The 20,587-nt window shown below is 38.1% G+C and overlaps 1 protein-coding gene across 3 annotated transcripts in view; it reads left to right on the plus strand.

Annotated features, from left to right (window-relative positions):
• The first annotated feature begins 305 nt into the window (after positions 1-305).
• LOC113232989 (coiled-coil domain-containing protein 39-like) overlaps positions 306-20,587 on the plus strand; it is a 36,975-nt gene continuing 16,693 nt past the window's right edge. Inside the window, exons 1-16 of one of the 3 annotated variants that reach the window (XM_026467915.1) lie at positions 306-415; positions 489-597; positions 1,288-1,435; positions 2,610-2,767; positions 2,963-3,082; positions 3,682-3,783; positions 4,597-4,788; positions 6,508-6,633; positions 7,686-7,775; positions 8,324-8,450; positions 8,869-8,957; positions 11,872-11,969; positions 12,894-13,023; positions 14,578-14,772; positions 15,112-15,251; positions 17,125-17,200. In XM_026467915.1, the coding sequence (XP_026323700.1) occupies positions 318-415; positions 489-597; positions 1,288-1,435; positions 2,610-2,767; positions 2,963-3,082; positions 3,682-3,783; positions 4,597-4,788; positions 6,508-6,633; positions 7,686-7,775; positions 8,324-8,450; positions 8,869-8,957; positions 11,872-11,969; positions 12,894-13,023; positions 14,578-14,772; positions 15,112-15,251; positions 17,125-17,200 (1,998 nt within the window). In that variant the 5' untranslated portion in view covers positions 306-317. Of the gene's footprint in view, positions 416-488; positions 598-1,287; positions 1,436-2,609; positions 2,768-2,962; positions 3,083-3,681; positions 3,784-4,596; positions 4,789-6,507; positions 6,634-7,685; positions 7,776-8,323; positions 8,451-8,868; positions 8,958-11,871; positions 11,970-12,893; positions 13,024-14,577; positions 14,773-15,111; positions 15,252-17,124; positions 17,201-20,587 lie in introns of those variants that run through there. The other 2 variants (XM_026467916.1, XM_026467918.1) reach the window with 2 other exon arrangements.

A 20,587-nucleotide genomic window follows, 5' to 3' on the forward strand; every position in this document is an offset into this window, starting at 1 on the left:
ATAGTAGTTTCAATCACAATCTTTATATCATACATAACTCGGTATTGTTCATATTATATTATTAGTTTAGCTTAATATTTTCGGTTTTCCGGTGTTTGATGCTTAAAGTTTTAAATAAAATGTCATTGTCAGCTGTCTTTTGTTTTGAAAAATGGCGGCATGTTTATTTGGTGAACGAATTGTTTTTATTGATCTAATATTTTTCGGGTTGCTTTGGTAACTTTAAATTATTTTTTCATTGTGTTTTAAACAACTATTACTGCAATTATTAAATTGTATTTACAACTATGACGACGAGTGCTTCGGTACCCCGTTACATGGAGCAACTCCTTGAACAACTTGGCTGGAACCAAGGAACAAGAATTCCTCTTGCAAATCCTAATAATCAAGTATTAGAAAATCTTCTAATAGACAGGTATTTTACATGAGCATTTAGAAATATGTTGGTACTATAATATTTTGTTAATATGGGAACTAATTACTTTCAGACAAAACGAGATCCAGCGTCTCAAAGAGTCTCTTATTCTTCAAAATCAGAAGCGAGATGATCTTAAAAAGTATAAGAATAGTGGTCAGACTGAATATCAAGAGAATACTGTAAGTTATTAGGATTTTATTTATGAAATTGCTTACTTATCATGGTGTACCAATGTGTACCATTATAAATTCATCACATAGCATGTGTATGGTGCCGTTTGAGATTTGAAGGTACAGGGATATAGTGACGTAAAGTCGAATGACAAAAAATCAATTCAAATATCTTGAGAATTGATTTAGGGACAATGATTTAAGAACAAATAAAAAAAAAATAAGAAGTATTTGATTATTATGTTATTAAGGTACTAAAAAAACTACACAACAAATAAAATATCAACATAATAATATAATACAATAATAAGTATCTACTTATTTATTATTATTTATATTATATATAATATAATAATAAATTACCACTTATCTACTACTGTAATTTTTATTTAAAATTAAAACTCCTAAAATATTGTTTGTTTTTGGTATATTATAAGAAATTAAATATTTCTTTATGTAAACTGGTCTAGAGATTAGTTCAAAATAGAATGTGTGCAATGTAAAAATTTAAAATGTCACAGTACCCATCCTATGTGAAATGGACTATAGTGTACTTATTTATAGCATAGTATAATAAGACCAAGTGGGGCAACTGAATGAATGGAGCTAAGCGTGACCTGACAGTGGTGGGAATAAAATGGCATTTATCTAATACATGAAAAGGCAATGTGTTTTTGAATTTCTTATTTCCAATTTCAGCTTCTTCTATTCGCCCTCAAGAGCCAATTGGAGCAAGAAGTGAAGCTTTACAGTCTTGCAACAACAGAAATTGAAAGTCTTGCTCGGACCACTGCCCATGCTACTAAGAAAAGCAAAGAAATCAATAGTCGCATTGATAGATTTCAAGGTACACAATCTATCAACATGTCTTTATAAACTGTGAGTGATGACCAAATAAGAAAAACTCTGAAGGAATGACTTGAAAACTTATTTTTGTCCTTTCATCTATGGATTCATGATATTCGTACTGAGAGTATGAGTCTTTCCCTGAATTTGATATCAAAAATATTTTTATAATCTAAGCACATATTAAAAGAGATGGGACATTGAGAGAGAATTCAGGGCACTGGTGCAGCAGTGAGAAGTAACTTGTTGGCCCGAAGGTTTGCTCATAACTCGGATCAAGTTAAGATCACGCTATTCAAAACATACTGTCAGCTATACGAGCAGAGCAGAGCAGAGAAACCTATATGTGCTTTAACAGTACCCAGAAATCCCTTAGTGCCCTTAGAGTTCAATGTAATTAGGGTTTTCGAGCACTGTTGAGGTTGCCCTCCTTCTGTAGCGCATCACAAATGCTCACTGAGCCGCGCACAGATGGATTTTTTTACACTGTTAGAAGAGCAGCCTCGCGGATGAGCAGGTTGCGGACCAGCATCAACAGTATTCTAGAGGTGTTTGCCTGTGTAACCTGATTCCCCCATACACAAACATGTCAACCATTTAATGCCTATTATTATATATATTATTATATATTTCATTTATTAAGTACATTTGTTTTAAATTTTTTACTATTGTTACTAACAGTAGCTGCAGTGGCGTAGCATGGGAGTGCGGAGGGAGCCATAGTCCCGGGCGACACACGACAAACTAATCAAATTTAAAAAAAAATTAAGATTAGAATATAAATTCCACTATTTGAGAAAACGATATTCTGAACGACACAAAGATGGCAATGGCAGGCGAACATGAATGAAAATAGTTTATTTGTACCATCACAAACTACAAAATTCTTGTTACATATATTAATAAGTACTAGTTGTATTAGCTAATTATAGTTTGTGAGGAAGCTGGAACATAAGAACAAAATCGAGCCGAGCCTGCCACAAGGAACTACTTTTGTAATCGTGAAAACGGAGGGGGCAGCAAATATAAAATTGTTCCTGGGCGGCAGAAATCGACGCTACGCCACCGTTAAGTTACACCGTGTTAAGATGTTTGTAATACTAACCAGTGGACCATATATCTGTCTGAACAACTTATATTTTTATTATTCATATTGAGATAATGAATGCTTCTAGGCAGCATTGCACGCCTTCTGAAAAGAGCTGATGACCTGAAGAAGGAAGTGTGTGGTGAGCGTGGAGCGTTGCAAGAATGGCGTGCAGCTATTGAGCATAATTCTGGAGATATTATGGCTATTGAACAGTTCACTAAGAATGACGTTTCTATGGCTAAGTTATGAAATTTTAACTTTTTATGGTTGCATAGTTAAATTGTACTTATGTATAAATTATTTATGGTATTTCTTGTTTATATGATACACAACTCATTAGGAAACAGACTTCCATGGAAGATATTTTGTGAGGTGCTAACTACTTAAAGTGTTTTCAATTTGTTTCAAAGTAATGGAAGGTACAATAAACGATTCCAGGCTCTTGAGACGAAAAGGCAGAAATTGAAAGTGGAACATGACCACATGAGTGATCGTCTCAACCAAATGGTGGCCAATCTTAGTGCAGAGGAGAGAGCTTGCGAAAGGATTTCTGTACAAGTAAGAAACTTGCATACTATTCAAGAACTTATCAAAGAATTAAACATTTAAGACCTAGTTTCCCAAAGTGGTCCCTACTCCCCTGTGGGCGCTGAAGAATCCTAAGGTCGTCGATCGTTGATATCCGTTTTTGACCTAGTTTAAGAAATCCGAGACCCAATTTGCAAAGGTCAGTGGAAAGCCAATAAGAGGGAAGCCTGTTTAAGAGGCTTGCCTGCCAGACCCTGTCAAAGGTTTTAGAAATGGGGGGTGCTACCACATTTGAAAAAAAAACCTGAATTATCTACATAAAGTACACTACATAATATATAACTTTTTTCTTGTGATATATTGTGTTAATTAAAAAAAAATACGTGTTTTCAATTATTTTTTGTGGTGGTGGGCTTTGATATTTTTTTATCTTGCCTAAGTGGGCGGTGAGCTAAAAAGTTTGGAAACCTATGATTTAGGACTACATTGTAGTTTGAAACTTGTGTTTGATAATGAACCAAATCATTCCAGGTATGATTTTTTTTATATTTAATGATCTTGGTAGAAATTACAGTTTAAAATGTGCATATAATTTTCTCGTACTGAGGAAACCTGTTCTTATAATTCAGGTAATAGAGGGCATAGAACAAAGGAGGCAGATGATGACAATGTGGACTGCAGCAGTGGAGAATTTACGACAGCGCGATACGGATATCAGACACGTGCGAGAGGTAATTAATTAATCTCTTATATTTAACATTAAAATGTTAATGGGCGTAGTTAAGCTTCTGATTTGGAACTCCTTTGGTCTCCTAGATAACCTTAGCTCCAAAGCCCAGAAGACCAAGATTATACAGATTACAGTTGTCCTTGCTCTTCTACAACCCTGCAGATCCAACGGACAAGATAATTTACATTGTATAGATACAAAGTGTCACCTTGTTACAAGAACAAATTGACCTGTTCTCTAAATCTGTGATGTCATGTAACTTAGTTTACTTTATTGCCAAATTAATTATAAATCAAATAACGGGCACACTCATAGCCCCGCACTAGGGAAATCCTGTGTCGCGGATGCCATGGATACACATGTTATACATCGTACTGCATCCATAAAAAAATACATCCCAAATTAAAAACGATATCAAATTTTTGTAGAAATTTTTCAAACGTTGATTTACAAAGTCGCATAACGTCTAAAATCTCAAACTCATGTAGAGAAAGCCCTCTGTGAGAATTGCAACAATGTGTTATCTCTAGAACATCGAGATATGTACTCATATAACACGTTGGTCTGGCAAACGGGCGATATAACCATAAATTACAATGTACGCCATACACATATTTTTCCTGCTCCGGGAATCGAACCCGGGACCTGTGGGTGGCTGACCAGTAGGCAACCGTTCGACCACAGAGGCAGTCAATTATATAATAATATTGCATATCATTACCTTGTGACTGCTCAGTTAATCCATCAAAAATTTGATCTGTAATCTCTAACAGACTTAATTTACTACATAATACAATATATTATTTTGTTTTAGGATTACGCAGTATTAGAAGAAGAAGCCACCAAAATAGCAGAAGAATGTCGTGAACAGCAAACGTTCTGCCAACAGCAAAAAGCTAACAATGCAGAGGCCGCCAAAGCCAACGCCGCTTTCGCAGCCAAGATGGGCACCATACGCATGTCCTGTCAGAAACTTGTAGAATATAATGTTACTTTGGATAGCGAGGTAACTCATTTATCAATTTTTTTATGATTGCATTGACGCGGCAAAAAACTCGTGCACCTGGTTGGTAAGCGACACGCCTATCCGTAACAGTTCCAGTGCCACTCAGAGCTTTAAATCATAAGATTTGAGGGGTCACCTTAAGGCATAACGTTGACAAGTCTCATGTGCCTGTAATCAGTGGCGTAATGTCGATTTCTGCCGCCCGAGGCAACCTTAAATTTGCTGCCTCCTCTATTTTCCCAATTACAAAAATAGTTCGTTTGGGCAGCCTCGGCTCTATTGTGTTTTTATGTTCGCCTGCCGTCGCCACCTTTGTGTTGTTCTGGTTAACGTTTTCTCTAGTGGAATTTATTTTCTAATTTTAAGCAAAAAACAATAATATTGACTATTTAAGGCTCGGCCGCGCTAGCCGCCGCACTCACCCCCCGCGCTTCGCCAGTGCCTGTAATTTCACTAGCACCATTAAGGCGCGTGTACGTGGCAAAGGTATTCGACGTATCTGCTACAGAAAAGATGAGAATGGTCTTGTACACGACAAGAACTTTGTCGCATCTAGCCACGAAAACATGTCGTGTCGTTGTAGACACGAAAATCGGACAGACGTGATCAGGGTAAAATGCGTCAGTGCATTACGAGTCTTCCAGGTAGCTGTCGTGTTACTACCGACTGTGGGAAGAAATATGTTGAGTTTTAAGCAACACCCGTCCACGCGCATATACGTTCATTTACTGACAATGCCTCCCCCGCCCCATACAATAGCGGCAAAGCGCGACCTGTCGCAGTAAAACCGGTACGCAGTAATATTATTGACATTACTGCTTGGCGGCAGAAATAGATGTGTTGGCTGTACTTGTCTAGACGAACTGTCACGAGGAGTTCTCCTGCTAATGCTGCTATATTGTGATAAGCTTTGGACACGCTTTGTTGCGAAATTTTAACGAATGAATTTATGTATTGACGACAGTGAATATTGATGTTGAAAATCTACACAAGTGTCGCCATTTCAGGATCCTAAACCTCTTGTCAGTCGTAGACGGATTTGTAAAACGGCCTTTGACTTCGACTGAGCAAAAATGGTGAGCTTAGCAAGTTTTTCGTATTTACAACACGAACGTTCCCTAATTTTAAACATGAAAGTACCAAGAAATGTCAACGTTTAATTTAATTTCTTGCTGCAATTTAGGCTTACTGTGTTGTAATCACGAACAATTTGATGAGTTCGCCATTTTTGTTCAGTCGAAGTCAAAGTTCGTTTTATATTCGCACTTTAAACCAAATACCACAGTAGAATAAGAATAAATGGGGCAACTCCCGCCTGCTTGACGCATCAACACCTATGCTACTGCGAGCGTAGGGTTGTCACGTTATTATTTTAGTACCTGTACATACAGGTTGTAATTATAATTTGAAAAATAGAAGTTATTTATCACGGTGTTTTCGTGCTATATCGAAATAACGTTTGTTAACTTCAATACGTACATATTGATATTTTTATGGTAGTTGGTTACTAAATGGGAATGAAATGCGAGTTTGTTACATGTAATGATGTATTTATAAATAAAAAAAAAAACAAAAAATTTACCGAAAATTAACTTTATATTTTAGTTGTACCATTTCACGCTTTTTAGATCTGTGTTTGTTAGTAAAGTATATAAGTTCAAACGTGCAAGCGTCTATATATGTTACAGCTTTTTAGTGCAATTCTTGTATTTTGAACAGGTGAAAAGTTTGACTCGCGTGCTAAGCAACATGCAGAGTCAGTTAGAGAAGCTGCACATGGAAAACCGACGCATCATGGACATGCAGCATCTCAAGGACCGCGCGCTCAGCGTTATAAGCCAGAAGGTAACCATCTTCTCAAACACATTCTTTACGTCAAAATGGACGCTTCGTTAGTTCTGCAGGTGGACTATTGATATGATAACCTCCGTATAGAGTACTAAAAAAACCGATCTTAAAAGTTATTCATCCCCTAGTTTGCCACCCCTAGAAGTGGAATATTTTCTTCAAATTTAAAAGGGACCACTATTGAGGTACCCTCTTTCCAACAAAAAAAAATCAAAATCGGTTCACAAAAACCGGAGTTATCGCGGAATATACATACAAAATAAGCTGACGGGCTGACCCCGTATTTTTTTGGTTTGTGTTTTAGAAAGCGAGAAGACTTTATTTTATTGAATATAAGCATTTATTTACAATCCTACCTGTTGGACCGAGAAGATATGAACGAGGATGATCCACGCTTGCCTAGAAGCTGGGCTCTTTGACTGTCAAATATTTTCTGGTATTATTTTACGGGAAATGCAGAATACGACAGAGTTCCAAACGCCGTCGTACAAATTTGTGAATTACTAAAACAAGACCGAAGCGGTGCGGGCGGAACTAAATTATGTATCCTCTGAAAGAAAGCTGCATAACGATGATGTTCGATTTAGGTTTGCCTCTTTGAGGTAGTTGGCCCTCTAGCGAAGCCAGAGCATCCAATCGACAGCGGGCAGTCTCGTACCAAAAGTCGCAATAGTAAAAATGCAAACTTGAGCTCGATAAAGATTACGTATTTAACAGCTCCGATGTAAAGTATCGTCCGACTTCTAACTTGGACACAAGGATCGATCGGAGTGATCGGAGATCGGTACGGATACATTTCAAAAACTCGGAGGTAGTAGAAATGTACTCCGTCGGATAAAATATACACCCTTGTCTGTTCGAAGTTTTGTATCTCACAAAATTGATGTTGGTCCCCTCGAGCATGGACTTGTCAGATTCACCCTATCTACCATCACTAATATGACAGTCACTGAAATTATCTCTTTTTCGAACGGTAGGAATAACTTTGTTTCTTCCTCGATCTATTGTTACGAACAAAATTATATGCGCTATGGTATTTTATTTTTCAGCTTCAAGAACTGAAAGAAAAACTGGCGGATTCTAACGACAAAACCAAATCATCTGAGAAACGAGCTAAAGAGCTTGAACAGATGCTAAATGTAAGCCATTTTACTTTTTATACAATCTCTTAATTTTGCACACTAATGTAAATTCATAACACGGTCTTGTATAAAGCGGTCACATTACTTCTCTCTCCAAGCATCCTAGGGAGACAGAAATACTCACTCGTATTGATGGAGTAAAGAAGACTTTAAAATTACTTACGAAAATCAATTTAAATTAAACAAAATATGTTCCCATGTTGCGCGTAACGTAAGTCAACGTAAACTCAGTAATTATTTACCTGTTTAGAAAACAAACAGGTGCAGCACGTGCTGCCGAATCCTCAACCTCTGATTTGTTAATTAGCACAGTATTTGGCAAGTGCTTTACTTAAGGCCCGTTCCTGACGACCTTGTTGTGACCTGATAAAACATCCGCATGCGCAAAAACTACATCAATTTATGTTGGATGCTGATGCACACGTTTAAAAATATGCGGATGATCCGCGGTTGCGGATCTGGATGCAGATGTTTGCAACATACCTATTTTACACCACTGATTTACATTCCTCGAAGTCTTCGTTCAATAAGTACATGGTTTTTAGGAAGAAGAGCGTTATGCAACTCAAATGACAGCGAACGAACAGCGAGCCATGCATTGTTCATTCATCGAGCAGCAAAAGCTGTTAGCGCTCACTAATGAGGAGAAACTCTTCAAAATACAGCTGAAAGGTGAATACAATTTATTTACTCAGACTTATATTTGTGTGGTTTTCTGTGCACATAAAATGTTGGAACGAGCAATTTTCGACAACGACGACGACGAAACGACTTGCGCTACATGTGGGGAAGTAAATCTTCATCTTGCTGCGTCAGCCAAGTCAAGCCAGCGATTCCGAAGTACATTGTGTTTTTCCAAGACACCAGAAAAAGACGTTAATCGCGTGTTAGTTTTAGGCTTATATAGTACAATTTGACAGTGCAGGCTATAGGACGGTTTCCTAGTTGTGTAGTGTGCGGTGGCGATTGTTGTTGCTGGTATTATGCGGCAATGGTAGTTCTTTAACCCCATTTATAACAGCCCCAGTCATTACATACCAGCCCTTCTAACTTACTATACTACAACTGAATGCTACTTTTATCATTGCAGCATTAAAGACTATTATGGGTAAGCTGGACGCGAAGGAGGTTGAGTTCGAGAGAAAGCTGCAGACTCAGAAGGAATCACTTTACATCATCGTAAGTGTTTATATATCTTACTAGATCCACATTTTTCTATTCTACTGGTTGCTTGGTACTTGGTACTTGGTGCAACGGGCTGGTATCCGCAACTCGACGACAAAGCGCCTATTTTGCGTTATTCTACTGGTAATTTTGATTTTAATGAATGCTCTTCTCGTTCTGTTTTGTTTCTTGTTTTGGGTCCTGTAATGTAATATCTGTCTAATAGAGTTAGTAGTAGATAGTTACAACCTTGTGTTTATAAGTTGTAGATCTACTAGAATGTTATGTTAGAAATGGGAAAATTTCAAATATCAACAAAATAAGGTCAAGTTATTGTAATATAGTCGTGATAATTTTTCAAGTCACTAAACCGAGAAAATAATTCTCTTTGTTTTTTTATATTAAAACCATCTAGTATATAACCAGATCTAGAGTCGAAATAATGCTCGTTCTACACAGAGGCGGCCGCGGGTGCGCTCCGGACTAGGAATTTTTTATAATGCCACACTGAAACGCGCGGCGGCCGCGCGACATGGCGAAGCGGTGCAGGGCCGAACGCTATGACAAACATACGGACCGCGCGAACGCGAGGCGGGTGCGGGCGTGCGACTTGTATTCTATTTTGTTGCGCTAATAAAAGCAGAAAATGTTCACAGCGGTGGTTTTGACAGCGGTGTGGTTTATTCTTTATATTCTGTGTTGAAAATGGAACGTGGACGTTTTTGACGTCATACTGGCCGCCTTCGCATTCGCATTAAGGTAAGCATTCGCTTTCCGCAGGTCCGCCTCCGTAAAGCTTTACTCGCTGTACCGCCTTTGTGTGGCCTGAGCTTAAGGGCCATCCATCTCTGTCAATTCATCAGGCAAATGGGCCTTATATCACTTTTAGATATCAAATCTTGTTTGTACTGAAATCACAAATTAGAAAGTTGAAATAGTACAGCGCCAACAACTCACTTATGTCTCCGTGTATTCCATTAATATTCTGTATTTATTGTTAGAGGTAATATCTCTAACTATGGGGGGCTGTTCCATTCGGTGGTGTGGGAAAAACAGCAAAACATCTAATTCCAAAACAAACTGAATCACATTTCATCGGTAATTGAATATTAAATATGTAATTTTTCAGTTATCGTCCATTATACGAAAGCTCAAGTTAAATTGGTCGATTTCAAGTTAACAATTGACGCCACCCGTCAATTGTTTCGAATTCGGGCTGGACGCTCCTATTGGCCAATTGGAAAGGAAAAATGGGAATTCGAAACAATTGTCACCGTATTGATATGGCACAATAGTTTTCAAACAAATTAAATGACATTTCGTGTCAATTTCTGGTTAAAAACTCGATGATTCAAACCTTTCTACATAATTGTCCAAATTCAGATTGCTATATGAAATCATGCAATTCGTCAACTTCAAAATCATGGTTTGTCTTTACATACGTATACATACAATTAATCATTATCACCAAAATCATCGACTCATTACTGCTAAGGAGAGCGTTCTAGCCACTGTGGCTGGCTTTCGGCAGACAGGTTTCATTACGAAGTTTTCTTTCACTGTTAGCGAGAGTAGCGAGAGGTATTGCTACCAAACATCCACATATCGTTGTCTGTGAATATCTCGTATGTATTTTCCATATAATTTTCAGGTCGAAAATTAAAGTGTATTGTAAAATATAGTACCTAAGTAAGCCATGGGTGCGTAATGTTTTAACTTACCGTCTCTCAAGCAGAGGCCGTGGTTTCGAATCCGGGCTCACACCTCAGAGTTTCTCGGACTTTATGTGCAAAATTTAAAATTTTGTTATGAACTTTTCATCGTGATCACTCCTGCACGTCGAGGACGGTATACAATCCTCGGAAAACGTGTGAAGTCCCAACGCGCATTGGGCCAGCATGACGGACTACGGCCTAAATCCTCGCCTGAGAGGAGAACCGTGCCCAGTAGTGCGACGTATAAATGGGTTGATGATAATCATGATGATGAAAATATAGTAAACCAATAACATTTATTTTTTATTTATTGTATAGGAAAGCCAACATGATGCATACACAACAATGTTCAATAGCAAGTAAATTGAAAAAAAATCCTACCAAATCAGTCAATTGTTGTTATCTGAAACGATAATAATAAAAAAACTATTTCATTGATAATTGAATTGAATAAATAAGCCATTTGGTGCTTTTTTCGATAAACTTGCTTTTGAATATCGTCAGAAAAATCTTGTTGAAATTATCCCGTGCAGTGCAATATAACTGTTACGTAAATTGTCACTCATCCGCACCGCGCGCCGCTTCCTCGGGATATTTATTTTCTTCACTCAGTGAAGGGTAGACCTGTAATAAGATTTTAAATAAATAATGTGGTACAAAACAGATCACTCAGAATTTTGAATAAAATATTTGTAATAAGCATTTTAATTGGATAAATTGTACCATTTTCAGTGCTTTATTACTTTCATAATATATTTAAAGCAAAAGGTTTATAAAATTTTGCTTCGATTAAAATTAGTAAAAACAAACTATGTATCGAGGTCTTAGGTTTTCACGATTGTTACATATAGGAAATGAAACTAATTTTCGGATTTAAATCACTTTATTTGTTGTCGAAGAAACCAACGTTTCGGGCCTTTTACAGGTCTCATCAACCGTGACCACGGGACCTGAAAAGGACCCGAAACGTTGGTTTGTTCGAAAAAACAAATATACGCCATTTAAATCCGAAAAGTAGTTTCATTTCCTAAATAAACTATGTAGAATTGCGTAACTGAATTTTTCACTCTAAGACAACGTAATGTAACTAATAATTAAAGTCACAAGACCGCCACAGGGTTTCGAAATGCCGATTTGTCAATTGGGAAGCAACTGATCCCCACTGGACTACCACATCAAAGCCTAAGATTTTGACCTAATATTTAATATTTCAGGTTTACCAAGTGGAAACTATAGGTGCGCGTGTGGCCCATATGGAAGGAGCGCAGGCCGAACGAGAATGCAACGACGTACTTGTACAAAAAGAGGAAAGGTATGACCAACAAAAATCCAAACTGTGTTACTCCGTCTGTTACCTTTTCACGTCTAAACCGCTGAATCAAATTTGATAAAATTTTGGTAAAGAGATAAATGGGACTTAGGAGAAGGACATAGGCTACTTTTTGTCACGAAAACAAATGTTAAAGGGGATGAAATACGGGATGAAAGCTTTTACGGAGAACCAATGAAATCTCTAGTGAGTAGTAGGTACAGTAGGCTATTCGAAGTAACAGCTACATGTAAAAATGTATCAGTTATTATTCTGCAAATTGGTGACAGTCATCAATTATGTAAGTCCATATTAATATTTTGACAATATTATTAATCTTTAAATGTAGTTGATTTCATTTATGTATTTTGAACAATAGTTCGTTTTGATATTTTGATGATTTAAATTTCTAATGTATTTATATCCCTATAATCAAATGGTTGCTATAGTAGATTGTACAATAAGCGCATAAAACGCGTCATTTTTTTTTTTAAATTGATTTAAAACAAAAGTATGGTAGACATGATTAAATAATTATCAGCAACACTGCGATACTAAAAAAGTCCAAAAAGCAGCAGCACTTGAACGCTAAAACATTCAATAACCTGATTATGATTCGTTAATTAGACTGTAACATTAATGACATTGACAACTGATTTGTCAATATATATATCATGGCATTGGCCACTAGCCTTTTAGACAAAAATTACATACAAATCCGTTGCGTTACATAGTATAAAAAATCCTTAACGATTTTCTGGAAATTGCAGGTAAAAAAAATTGTTTTTAATACTTTTGAGAGCTCTTTACATAAAAACCAACAAAAGCACCACTAACGGAAGAACTTTTTATAGGCAAGAAACATATTTTTTATAAGCGCAAGATCGAATTCTGTTCGCGAAGAATTTATTGTAAATTGTCTACCAGACTGAAGCGCGTGTGTTCTCTACATGCGGCGCGCGTGGCCCTGCTGGAGAGACACTCGACCAAACTCCATGACGACATGCGCAAGTACGCCAGGGACCTCGAACTAAAGGGGCAGGAGCTCGAAGTGAAGGTATAATAAATCGTATCTATTGTGCCTTTCATCATTATCCACAACCAACTTCACTCACTGTGGGTATAGGTCGCCCGTAGCATGGGCCATCCAGAACGGTCCTTCGGTGTACCATTTAGTACAGCTCCTTGTGAAAGGGTTCATCTAGGGAAGTACTGTCACCTTACCTATTTCTGCCGCCAAGCCGTAAAGTGAGCATTCCGGTTTTGAGGGGTAAGGGAGCTGGTGAAGTTACAAGTCAACTTATCGATGCCTTACTTTCTCAAACTCGTCTCTTATAAACAGTGATTGTTCAGGAGATGGCAAAACTTGCTATTTATTTTAAAGAGATTTTTTTTTTACTTTAAGAATAGGTAAAACCAATGTGTAAATATGAAGGAAATGTGATGTGAAATCAGTCTGCATTTGTATATACAATCCATTTTTTGCATTTATAACTTTGTGCTTTAATATACGAGTTTGAGAAAGTAGGGCGACGTTATGTCTCAGTATGATCGGCGCAGTGGCAGCTTAACGCCAGGCACAAAATTAGTTGGTTCACTTGGTATGGAAAAAAAAATCTACGACCTTGAAGATATCGACTACTCATCTTGTTGCAGTACCGTGTTAGCCACGCTTCGTTTATCGATTTACTCCAACTGTCAACACACCGCTTCGCAATTATATTCTTCCCAACTCTGTTTTAGCTTCGTTATTTGATCTCCTGTACTCCATAGTGTTTTATTTATTATAAGTGTTTACACGGTATACAGTTAGCAAACTAATGCGCCGTGAAAACTAAACTAACAAACAGAAGAGGTTTCTAATCGATTCCCTAACATCCATTATCTCAGTATCTCAACAGCACACGGCCGCCCATCACCGCGCAAGCAGATCGTGTTATTATTATTAATAACACGATCCCTAACCATATCCCGAAACCACCCGTTTCATTTACGGCCTAAGCATATTCATAATTTTTTTATGACACCAAGTGACGGAACTAACAAATCGTGCGCCTGGTGGTAAGCGACACGCCTGTCCATACCAGTTTCAGTGCCACTCAAAGCTTTAAATCGCAAAGATCTGAGGAGCACCGCCACTACATCATCTTGAGACGTTTAAAAAGTCCCACGTGCCTGTAATTGCACCAGCACTTTTACTCTTCAAAATCAAAACGTTAACATTACTACTTGGCGGCAGTTAATAATAATAAGGGACACACTCAACATAGCCCCGCACTAAGGAAACCCTATGTCGCGGGTGCCATGGAAACACATAGAAAACCCACAAATTACACCCATATTCACGAGAGAAATAAATGTAGCCCTTACAGATATCTCTCCCGGCACCGGGAATCGAACCTGAAACCTCTGCGCGGCAGCCCGGCATGGTAACCGTTCGCCCACACAGGCAGAAGTAATACTATGCTTAGGAGGACAAACACATCAAGACCTTTGATCTATGTCAATTTAAAAAAATATCATTTGTTTTTTTTCGACCACTGATTGTACTAATAATAACCCATAAGCTTACCTTTAGTTATCACTAAATATCATGTCCCTTTTTTTACAGAAAAGCCGTCTAAAAACAGCAATTCTGAACGTAGAAGGTGGCGAGAAAGACATCCGGAGTGAGCGCGAAGCATGGCGCAACGACCGCGTAGAAGAAGCACTGATGAGACTACGCGTGACTCATTCTACACGTGCCGTAGCTGGCTACGATGACACAGCCTTCTCGCTCGACAAACAACGTTTGCAGTTAGAAGCGGTAAGTGTCCTAAAATAGTGCAGATGCTTCATTCTGAAACAATGTTTAGAGAATCTGCGATATTTTTTTACTCCGTAAACACACATTTATCCCTAGTAAAAATGCCCAAAATAATGCAGTGTTTTTTCAAAAATGTGCCAAATTATTTTGCGTACCCATTTTTGAACATTTGCGCTGTAATATGTATGTATATAATTCATCAGCTGTAAAAGTTGACAGAAATCGAGTTTGATTCGCTAAATGCGAAAGCAAAGACATTGAAAAGAAAGTAGTGAGAATAGTATACCAGGATCGGGTGAAGTGGTTGTCTCAAATTGTTATGCTATAATGACTTTATAGGCAATGAACGAGCGGCTTGTAGAAATCGCGGCGCGACGCGACTTGTTCATGGTGCAGAAAAATGCGCTGATTGGGGACTGCGGTAAGCTGCGGGTCGATATCCGCGAGCGGCAACAGCGGATCGAACAACTTATGAAGAGGTACTTTCATTGTAATATTGATTTCAATGGTGTCAATCCATGCATAGCGTACTACTGCGCCGCGAGACGTTGTACACACGTTTTGGGCAATGCTTAAACGTAACACAAATATACACATTCAAATCTGAATACTTAATAGATTCAGGAATCACTTTGCGGAAATTCATATTACTGAAAATGTATGTAAATAAATAACGCATACACTAGGCATACCCTGTTTCGCGAGAGCCATGGATACACACATAGAACACCACAAATTACACCCAAACTCATGAGAGAAATAAATGTAGGTCATGCAAATATTTCTCCCGGCCCGGGAATCGAACCCGGGACCCCTACGCGGGAAACCAGCATGGTAATCGTTCGGCCACGGAGGCAGTTCAGTTAAGTATTAATTTGCTACTCCGCAAACCCAGTGAAGGTTAAATCGTGCAAAATAGCTGCGCTTGTGTTGTGTTGGATATTTATTTCATGCAGTTATTTTGCAACCCTCCCTCCGCATAAAATTAATAAAATAAATAACTCTAGTTACAAACACCACCATTCCAAATTCGCAACTTCGAGATGACAGGATAAAATTAAAAATAATAATCAACGTTGATTTTAAATTAAAAGAAAGTGTTATTTGTTGCTTTGTGTAAGCAAATTCTCAAGTAAAGACTTAGGTAATTAAGGTAGCATTTAAGGCACGAAAGGAAACAGCTTATCACAATTCACTTTATCATTTATTTCCTTTTAAGCAAGTAATGTACATAATAGTTCGTTACTAAATTACAAAATAAAGAAGACAATTAGTACATACCTGTATAAATTAACAACTATATACGGCACCCACAGTATTCACAGTATTATCTCTAGCTAGAAAATTCGAACACAGACTGAATAAACTTTCCTCTGTGACCATACCATCAAGCTTCGCCCCACCACCGTTTTGGTGGGTTAACAGACTGTGATTTCATTGGTTAATGCTTTTGGTAGACCGATGCTTGATTGGTTGGCATTTCTTTTAGAAAGAGATTTAGATACTTTTAAATGTTATTATTGCTAAACTGAAATACAGAAATGAAAGGCAGACATTAATTTAGTCGTACTTTAAAAAAATATAATTGTAATATGAAAAACCTTTCAATTATAATAATAAGTTCGAAGCGATTACGTGCTTTAGGTATGACAATAATCGATACAAGTTCTAATTTATATTCGTTACGCTAACATTTGTAATGTATAATAATTTTATTTTCGGATTTTCGAATTTGGTTTTTCCACATAAACCAACGTTTCGGACTCTACAAAGGTCCACCATTACCGATTCAGAAAAATTTAATTTCATTTCCAATGCATAACAATCGCGTATACCAAAGAACTCGACGTGCCATTAATTATTGGAAAATAAAAATATACAAAACATCTTCGCGCCGCTACCCACCCATACCGGCAATGCCGTTTTGGTGGCTATAAAGGTCCCATGGTCTCAATTCTGCTGCTCAAATTTTCTTTAAACCACTGGCCATTGTAATTCCATTGAGACCCCATTCTATCTTTCAAAACTCCGGTTCAAAACACAGTAATGCTGACATTACTGCCTGGAGTATTGTGGTTGTCTATGTGTGGTCCATGGCACCCCCGCCACAGGTTTTCCCTAGTGCGGGGCAAATATTTTTAGATCTGCAAATTACGAATAAAGAGGCACAGAATAGAGACCATTACTAACTTTGTATTTACGAATCATTCGACTTCGACAACCCGAGGGTAGGGGAAATAGACCCTCTATTGAGATATGCATGTTTAGTGCTGAAGAGCACCTATCAAAGTGTACAACATAATGACGGTCTTTCAATCGTAATTTTACACCAATTGCTTTTTTATTTCTCAGATACGAAATATTCATCAATTCGCTGGGCAAAGATGAATCTGGACAACAGGTTTCTGTAGCTTACTTCAAAATCAAGGTTAGTCTTTGCCATAGATATAGAAAAAAAGGGGGAGATATGGTATGGCGGCGTAGTTCGTATCGCCTCGATATGGTCAAAGTGACCATATCGAGGTGACACGCCTACAAACATCGCCACAGTGACATGGCGATCGTTGTACATACAAGATCTCTCGTAAAACGTGAAAATGCCAAGTTGTAGCGATACACCTTGTAAAAATTGGAGTGAAAACAAAAATTTTAAAACCAGTGAGATAACATTCCACCGGCTATTTGCATTTTTTCTTACTATTTCTATTATTATTCAATGTTTTCTTTTTGTCTCCATAGAAATTTCTAGACTCAAATAATGTTCATTTACGAAGACTGATGTTTATCGACAATAAATTTTTACTGAAATGTTTGAATTTCTTACTATAATTTTTGTAATTAAAGTCCCTAAAATATCTAAGCGAAAAGCATTCACGTTAAATTGATTTCTTTTATTTTATTATTATTATTCCTAAACATTTTATTTCGAGTAACTTTAACACAACTCATATTTCGGACAACCGTTTCAATTTCATGTCAATTTGGATGTTGCTGTTGCTTGAAGAAAAATGTATGTGTTTTAGATATTTAAATTCCATTATACTCGTAGATTAAGTATTAGTAGAGTATTTTTAATTTTTAAGTTTTTCCAATGAGTTCAAAATAAAAGAAGGTTGGATTGAAGCTGCAGGAAAATCGAAAGATTGGTTTTCTTATTACTATTTCTGATTTTGTTTCAATTTCCATAACAAATGCATTTAAAAAATAAATAAAATAAAATCAGCTTTATTTTACTTGCGCATGCAAAATAAATTAGAAACAATTATAGAAAATTACATAAATCCTTCATAAAAAAAACAACATAATTTAATAAATTCGTTGATGGTTCGAGTTTACTCTTGACAGTGACAGCTTCACCAACCCGTGGTAACATATAATGGAAATTGACACTGGCGACGATCGCCATGTTTTTTATATTATTCTTATAAAACTGACACTGGTCCAAGCCTAGTGGCTGCCATTAAGAAAATAATAATAATTTATATTAATATATTAATTTTATAATACACCAGTACCAGTGTAGATATAGTATGAAAAATGGAATATTTTTTTTAATATTAAAAACAGCCACATGGTTTCCAACTATCGATTAGGTAGGACCACATCACTCGTTGAGTAGCGTCAGTTTAAAGTTAATAAGGTTAACAATTCACGGAGCGGTTTCCATCCGCGCCCGCCAGTGCTGCTAGACAGCGGTTTTATTTCAATACTCACGACCCTGCAAGTTTGTGCCCACGTACCCACGTAGCTGCCGCGGTTGCGGGCACGAAACCGTTGCGATTGCGGAACGGACCGCGAAGTTAGTGGGAATTAATTGCAAGTCGCGCGGTTAATAGAGAACTCACCCTGCGTGCGCCTGCACCACATTGGCTGAACCAGGATGAAAAAATACTGAAATATTGTGTCAGTGCGGTGCGATGAACGCTCGGATTCGGACGTGCTTCAATGCACAATAAGAATTATAATAATTCGCGACCCGCGCGGCAATAGCCGCTGCACGTAATTGACTATGGGTTCTCAGCAACTCATAGCCAACGAACTGTTGGCGTTTATACAACACGCCATAGATACAATGGACGAAGTCAGCATCGTGCAGATCTGCAAGTCAAATTTCAAAGAAGAAGAGATTTGCAGTGGCAAGGCGCTGCTTTTCCGGACGTTTGGCAAAGCCGAGCAGATGTCTGTCGGAGAGATGGAGGAGCGAAGAGTCTCCGGGACATCATTACGTTGTTCAAGGAGACCGACGCAGACGACGTGCCTGCATTCGTGGCGAAGGAGCTGCATAAGCTGCCCCCTGTCACGTTCGACCACGTCGACGTCACCGGGCTGCTGAAGGACATCACGTCCCTAAAAGCAAGCCTTGCTGAAGTTCAGTGTAAATTGGAGGCCTCAGACAACACCATCAGTGAGTTGCGTGCCCAAGTTGTATTACTTAGTAGTGCTGCTTCGGTAAGTAGATCACCTGAGGCCTGCAACGTGAGCAAAATGCTTCTTTTAGCAGTTTTGAGTCGGCTCACATGCATGTGTCACCGACCTCTGGCGCTGTTGCCGCGCGCGTTTCCCCGCACCCCGCCCGCCGGAGACGACCCCTCCACGTAATTACGCAGCTGTTGCCGCTCCCCGACCTAGTACTCCACAACCACAACCCAGGCAACCAATGAAGTGAAAACCGAAAAAGAAACTCGTATCTGGAGCTGCGTCGTCAGTACCACCGAGACGAGTTGATCAGTGCGACGAGGACGGATTTCGGAAGGTGGAAAAGAAAAAGAAGAACACCAGCCGAAACCTTAGTGGCACCGCCCTGACTGGCCCGAATCATTTATTGCGTCCAGCGGTACCAACGACGTTGTTATACGTGTCGCGTCTTCATTACTGCACCAAGTCTGCGGATATTGTGGAGTATATGCGAGTGAAGGCCAACGCAAACCTGAGGGTCGAGCGGTTGGAGTCGCGCCCCAATTTTAATTCATTTGTGGTGCGAGTACCAACTCAACACCTGTCGACCTTCATGAGAGAAGACTTTTGGCCGGAGGGTGTCATGTACCGGCGTTTCCGAGGACGGCTACCGGACACCCACGTTGCGCCACACGTCGGAGTACATACGTGTAAATAAATAGTATTATATGTATATTATCATGTTATATTGTATTTAAGATATTTATTTAATATTTCTGTTATTGTTTTATTATATTATTGTTATTTTATATGTATGTTAGTCTGTAAGGTATGTATCTATGGGTCCTGGTTGCCTGAAATAAATAAAGAAATAAATAAAATAAATAACAAATTGTAATATAACTCTTATTCAAGTGACTGTAAGTTTAACTTTTGTTAAATTTTAAAATTGTTTTACGTCGTTTTCACGTTTTAAGCCCTACCCAATCAAAATCTTTAAGTTATGGTATGGTGGATAATAGAGCGCAAAGTTTAAATTGCACACAAGCTAGAAAGTGACGACATCGGCACCCGATCTTACGTAGCGTCATTACATATCTCCCCTTTTTTTCTATATCTATGGTCTTTGCACACGTTTTGCTCTTGTTGGAATAAACAAATATATGTGATTTAGATCCTATATTACGTCTATTTGCAAGTTTTATTGAAATTGGTTACCGGAAAGTGCGCGAAACTGATTCATCCCCTAGTTTTCCACCCTGAGAGTTGGAATATTTTCTTCCAATTTAAATGGGACCAATACTGAGGTACTGTAACTGGGGCGTAGCTTGGGATGCGTAGCGAGAGGTACTTTTATGAATTTAAAGTGGAATAATCTTCAAAATATACTTTATTGTATTCTTTCACATACTTATAGTGT

Source organism: Hyposmocoma kahamanoa, unplaced genomic scaffold (genome assembly GCF_003589595.1).
Source record: "Hyposmocoma kahamanoa isolate Upper Pololo Valley unplaced genomic scaffold, ASM358959v1 78, whole genome shotgun sequence".
Classification (NCBI taxonomy): Eukaryota; Metazoa; Arthropoda; class Insecta; order Lepidoptera; family Cosmopterigidae; genus Hyposmocoma; species Hyposmocoma kahamanoa.